This window comes from Mirounga leonina, unplaced genomic scaffold, assembly GCF_011800145.1.
Source record: "Mirounga leonina isolate KUSES-001 unplaced genomic scaffold, KU_Mleo_1.0 Mir_94, whole genome shotgun sequence".
Taxonomy (NCBI): domain Eukaryota; kingdom Metazoa; phylum Chordata; class Mammalia; order Carnivora; family Phocidae; genus Mirounga; species Mirounga leonina.
The window spans coordinates 46,092,866-46,098,837 of NW_023270855.1; the positions used below are offsets into that span (position 1 = coordinate 46,092,866).

The 5,972-nt window shown below is 61.0% G+C and overlaps 1 protein-coding gene across 1 annotated transcript; it reads right to left on the reverse strand.

Annotated features, from left to right (window-relative positions):
* Positions 1–668: 668 nt before the first annotated feature.
* On the reverse strand, positions 669–4,293 carry IFI30 (IFI30 lysosomal thiol reductase). Its single transcript, XM_034997122.1, has 7 exons — positions 4,097–4,293; positions 2,730–2,900; positions 2,574–2,648; positions 2,228–2,320; positions 1,275–1,427; positions 1,045–1,098; positions 669–953 (listed from the first exon to the last, which is right to left on the reverse strand). Exons 1-7 carry the CDS (start codon positions 4,220–4,222, stop codon positions 891–893), a joined length of 735 nt encoding a protein of 244 aa, XP_034853013.1. The 5' UTR covers positions 4,223–4,293; the 3' UTR covers positions 669–890.
* Positions 4,294–5,972: the final 1,679 nt, after the last annotated feature.

A 5,972-nucleotide genomic window follows, 5' to 3' on the forward strand; every position in this document is an offset into this window, starting at 1 on the left:
TTCGAGCCCCACGTTGAGTGTGGAGATTACTTAAGAATAAAGGGGCACCTGTGTGGCTCAGTCGTTAAGTGTCTGCCTTAGGCTCAGGTCATGATCCCGGGGTCCTGGGATCGAGCCCCGCATTGGGCTCCGTGCTCAGTGGGGAGTCTGCTTCTTCCTCTGCCCCTCCCCACTGCTTGCATGCACGCACTCTCTCTCTCTCACTCACTCCCAAATAAAATCTAAAAATAAAATAAAATAAAAAATCTTAAAAAAGATAAAGTGGTGGCTTGGGCCACTTTGGGGAGTTTTACTCAGTTCTAGTGGGTATTTCCCATGTATTCATGAGGTATGCCTCCCTCTGGCCCATATCTGCCCAACTCCTATCACCCAGTGTGGCGTCTGCAAAAGGGAGTAGTTACGGCTGTTTGTTGAATTACTGAATACGTCTTCTGCCTCATGAACTCCTAGTCACCCTTCAAAACCCCAGCCCCAATGCTCCTATTCCCTAAGCAGAGCCTTCACTTCCTCTCTGGGCTCCTCCAGCCCTGGTGCCTCCCTCTGGCCCGTGTCTGCTCCCCATGGGGCGAAGAGTGTCTCTCTGACTCTGCCTCTCCTAGAAAGGGGACTTCTCAGGGGGGTCCCAGCAGCGTGTCGGTCCAGGGGGACTTGCTAACTTATCAAAGGGATCACAAAATCCAGAAGTGTTTATTAAACTCATTCAATGTAGCACCATTCTCAGTGGGGCGAGATGCTTGATCTGGGGGCCGGATTCTGAGTCTGGGCTTTCATGGAATGTGCAGAAGTTATCTGGATGATGGCAAGCAGCTGCTGAGAGTCAGGGATCAGGAAAGACAGGGACAGGTGCCCTCTTGCTCTTCCTCCAGTAGCTCCTTCTCGGGCACCAGCTGTCACTTGAAGGAGACTTTCCTCTGGGAGCTGGCCACGGGTTGGCAGACGTCTGGCTTCTCACCCTGGAGGAGACGGCCGTGAGCTGGGGGTCCCGAAAGAAGCCGCTGCCCACCCGCGCCCCCAGCGGATCCCTCCGGTCCCCTTCCAGCTTGCCTGGTACAAGTGGCAGACGAGGCTCAGGAGCTGACTCGGATCTTTCAGGGGTTTCTGCACGAAGCAAGACAGGAAGTCATCCAGTCCCACTTGCCCCCCCACCAACCCGTGTCCGACCCAGAAGGGGCTGCAAATGGCCCCAAGTCTGGCCCCTGCCTCCCAGACCAGAGGGCACATCCGTCATCCTGGTGCTGGCGCGTGGCCATACCGAGGGCTAGAAAAGTTCTTACCCCATTGACGACGACCCAGGGCACATACTCGTGGGGTGGCTGCAGGGCATCTGTAAGCTGGGCATTGACGTGCAAGAGCTGCATGCCACGGTCCCCCATTGCACACGCCATGATGGTGTCCGGGGACACATCTGGTGCATAGATCTGCAGGCACTGAGGGTGGACAAGGGTTGCTGGTTGAGTGGGAGCATTGCCTCAGCTTCCTCTGTGTTATCTCCCCAATGGTTCCTCCTCCAGCCCCCGCAGGGCCAAGCTTGTACCTTCCTGGCAACAGGAGACATTTGGGTGCACAGCATAAACAGCATGTGCTTAACACTTACCTGAGTGGAGACCCACAAGGCAGGGGCTCAGGCTGCTCCTGAGTCTCAGAAGACCAGACCTGCAGCCCCGGACCCCTTACGGTATCTCATTTCCCTCAGAGCTTCCGTATGTGCTGTTCCCTCTACCAGGAACACCCTTCCCCTTCCTTCCCCAGAATCTTCCGAGTGCTCCTTCTTCCTCTGCCCTCCTCTGGCCCCACTATGACTCTGCAGGGCTGGGGGTGTCCCAGGGTGAGCCTTTCGGGTGGTCCAGATGTTTGATGAATGAATCAACTACTGGTGTCAATGAGTCACTCCACTGGGAGGTGTTTTTCATAATCCTCCAGAGAAGTAGGTGGGCCTGTCCTGTCATCCCTATATCCCAGAGGAGGATCATCATCTGTGTCCCTGAACATTTCTGTCCATCCAAGACCAGCTCAGAGGCACCTCCTCCAGGAAGCCCTCCTTGATCTACCCATGCTCCCCCAAAGATCTCTGTTCCCTTCCTTCAGAGATTTGAGGCGTCCAGAGGGAAGGCCATTTTTCTGGGGCTACACAGAGTGGTGGTCAGGCCAGGACCTGAACCTGGGTCTGTCTGGGAACAGGGAAGGCCAGGGTCTCCCAACCTGGGGCCAAGTGAGGGGTGTTGCTCACCGGTTTCAGATTTTTCTCCATGTCATCCATTTCCTCCATGCAGACAATGGTCAGGATGGCCAAGTTCTTCTCTAGCTGGTCCCACAGGCAGGCCTGTGGGATAGGGGGTGGACAGGCAAGGGCATGAAGCGGGCCCAGAGCAGCCCTAGGCCACTCTGCGAGTGATCACGGGTGTTCACCTAATGAAGCGGTGAACGGAGATGTGATTACAAAGGCACACAGGCAGAGGATGGAGCTGCTTCCAATCCCTTCTGAGCCTGGCTTTTTGCCTTCCTTACGATGGGCAGTCTCCCTCCCCCCCCCACCTCTGTGCTCCCACCACTCAGGTACCTTGGGGGCTGCTCACCTCCACCTTGTTCAGCTTGCATTCCTGCTCACCGTGCTGGCATGTGAACTCCCACCTGCTGCTGACATTTTGTTCCTGAAAGGCAGCTAGGTGAGTGCTGGCACCAGGTGCCCCCTTCCCTGGCCTAGTGCCTCGGTTTCCCCAGGACCAGCATACCTGGGCATTTCCATAGGGCACCAGTGTGACATTGAGGATCTCTAGGACCATCAGCCAGGTCGGGAAGAGTTCTCGGACCAGGAAGGCCCGGCAGCCGGGGCACAGCGTCTCGTAGTAGACGCTCACGTTGACAGGCGGGGCTTGTGACTTCCTGGGGCACAGGTCCCCAGCCTGTGCGAGAGGGAGGAAGGGGTGTGAAGGGAGCATCGCCCTGCTTGGTTCTCTTGCAGCTACAAACAGTAGGTGCTCCATCTTGCACTCCTTTCAGACGGTGCCAGGTAAAATCCTGACTCTCAGGCTTTACTGCATCCCTCAATCTTCCTCAATCTCAGTTTTGTTTTTTTTTTAAGATTTTATTTATTTATTTGACAGGGAGAGACACAGCGAGAGAGGGAACACAAGCAGGGGGAGTGGGAGAGGGTGAAGCAGGCCTCCCCCAGAGCAGGACCCTGGGATCATGACCTGAGCCGAAGGCAGACGCCTAACGACTGGGCCACCCAGGCGCCCCTCAATCTGTTTTTCCGCAAGATGGATGTGACAAAGACTTGCAAACAGTAGGCACTTAATTTATGAACAGCTCTTGCTTTCCTTCAGTTGAGGTGAAACCCCTCGCCCAGGGGAAATGTATGCAGTAAGGACTCAACGCATGCACATTTCTGGTCACTGCTCTCCATCCTGCCTTCTCGGAGATGCATACCACAGGAGACTAATGCATGCTCATTTGTTGCCACTTCATCCCTAGAGCCTTGGCCCTGAGCTGAGCGAGGCCCTACACTTGGGCTGACCCCTTATTTATTCTTCCTCTCAAGGGGCCCAAGTGAACCCCCTCCGAAGCCCTACTGCTGAGGCGGCGCCTAATATGTGCTGACTTCCGGTTTCAGCTGCCGGGCGGCAGGCAGCCAGTGCCGGTGCAGGCGAAAGCAAGTGGCTCAGCCTCCGGGCCATGCGCTTGCCCCGCACCACAAACACGCGAGCTCTTCCCTGGCCGAAAGGCACTCGGGAAGCAGCACCCGGAAGGTCGGTGCCACGGGCCCACTTCTCTGGGCTTCCCCTGCACCCCGAAAGGAAACTCCTTCCCGCCCCAGATGAACACTGTAGGAGCTCAGCGCACCCTCGGGCGGGGCGGGCGGGGACGGGGTGGGGGACAGCTGAGTGTCAGACGCGAGATGGGGAAGTGAAACGACTCGGATTGGGGCCACAGCGCCGGGGGGTTTTCGGTGCCGACCCGGGGCAGCGTCCCCCCGCCCCGAACCCCGCTCTTTCCCGGCAAAATCTGGGGAGAGGGGAGGAGCCGCCGCTCCCGCAGCACCCCGCTGCCCGGGCGCCCGGGCCCGCTGTCCCCATACCCGCCGCGTTGCCGTCCCTACCTCGCAGGCGGCCGCCCCCTCGGGGAGGGTTTCCAGCGGGGACGCCCGCGCCGCCGCGGGGACCTCCGGCGGCAGCAGCAGCAGCAGCAGGAAAGGCAGGAACGGAAGGAGTGGCGACGAGGCCATCACAGCGGAGCGAGGGAGCGGAGGCTGGAGCAGCGGCCAGGCAAGGAGCCGCCTTTAACCCGGCGGTGGCCCAGCCCCCCCGGCCGGACCCGCCTCCCGGGGGCCCACGCCCCTGGGGGCTGGGTCGGGCGTCCCTCGGGGTCGACTGGCCTGCCTGGGCCCCCTTCCAACCTGGCCCGCATCCTCACTCCCGCCAGGTGCCGGGCCCGAAGTCACGAGGCCGCGGCGCCGCCCTCCCCCGCGCCCCCCGCTCCGACCCCTCCGGGCCAGCAGGGCCGCCCGGTCATGTGAGGCTGGGGCCAGAGCGCCGCGAGCCGAGATTAGGTGGCGGCTTCAGAGACACGGAGACACAGGGACGCAGAGAGAGACGGGAGGGTCTCGCCGCGCCCGCCCCGCGGACCGCCCTGGGGGCGGCCGGGGTGAACCAGGCCCCCCCCCCCCCGGGGCGGGGGGGGGCCCCCCCCCCCCCCCCCCCGCCCCCCCGGGGGGGGGGGGGGGGGGACCCCGGCCCCCCCCCCCCCGTTCCTAGCGTGGGCACCTCGCCTCGCAACCCTGCCCTCTTACGGCGGCTGATCCCCTGCCGGAGAGTGGGCCCCCTCCCGCCACCTGCCCCTGGCGCCCCCTCCTCGTCTCAGGCTCCCCAGCCCCGACGCTGCAGTCCCACCAAGCGTGGTCGCGCGGGGCTGACTCAGGCGGCGCCACCGCTGAGCGAGAAGCAGAAGCCAGCGCCGGTCCTGGCGCTTCTTGGTCCTCGCAGCCCTCGGGGGCGGGGGTGGGGGGCATAAAGAAAGCTGGCTCCTCCTTTCCAGCATCCAAAGCTGGAGGGGGTGGGGGTGGGCGTGGGGGTGGGCAAGCAGGCCCGCAGGGAACTCCCGCGGGAGGAGAGAAGCCCCGGGTTGGGGCAGTCATTACCTGAAGCCTATACTGTGTACAGGGGGTAGGCTGGGGGGGTTGGGGGTGTGGGGCGCAAACCTGCTGGAGTCACCTGGACCCGGTTTGCCTCTGGATCGTACTGGGCACCTCAGGCGATGGACCCTCAGCTTCCCTTTCTGTCAAATGGGGATAAGAGTGAAGTTTGGGGGGGCGCCTGGGTGGCTCAGTCGGTTAAGCGACTGCTTTCGGCTCAGGTCGTGATCCTGGAGTCCCGCATCCGGCTCCCTGCTCGGCAGGGAGCCTGCTTCTCCCTCTGGCCCTCCCCCCTCTCATGTGCTCTCTCTCTCAAATAAACAAAATCTAAAAAAAAAAAAGAGCGAAGTTTGGGGAATAAAGCCACAGGGAGGGCTCAGAGCCAGAGGGAGAGTTGCCCCAGGCTGGGGTGGGGGTGGGGGGCACCGCTGGAAAAGTGTTGGCCCAGGACAGTAACCAGGCAGAGAATAGCCCGCCCAAAGGCGTGCAGGCTGGGATGGTGAGGGAGTAACCCAGATGTTCAGACTTTGCAGGGCCTCAAATGCCAGGCGTGACACAGGACCTGATCCCATGGGAGGAAACGCCCACACCTGGCCCAGATTGTATCAGAGGCCCCAGCTCCCCCGCTCCTGCGTCTTCTTCCGGAGTGGGGGAAGTCCCCGCTCATTTGATTGTCTGGCCCTCAAGAGACTTCCCCTAGGGGGTGGGAGAAGCAACTATTGACCCTACTTGGTCAGAGGAATCTGAGGATCAGAGGTGGGGGATGACCTTCCCAAGGAGACACGGCTGGTGGTTGAGAGCAGACACCTGAGGACGCCATGTGAGGACACGTGGGCTGTTATCT

Bases quoted from the DNA above. Each gene is read 5' to 3' on its own strand.
- IFI30 (XM_034997122.1), bottom strand. From the start codon at position 4,222: ATGGCCTCGTCGCCACTCCTTCCGTTCCTGCCTTTCCTGCTGCTGCTG. The intron at 2,901-4,096 runs GTAGGGACGGCA...CCTCTCGCACAG, and splicing joins AGGGGGCGGCCGCCTGCGAG to GCTGGGGACCTGTGCCCCAG. The intron at 954-1,044 runs GCAAGCTGGAAG...CGTCTCCTCCAG, and splicing joins TCGTCTGCCACTTGTACCAG to GGTGAGAAGCCAGACGTCTG.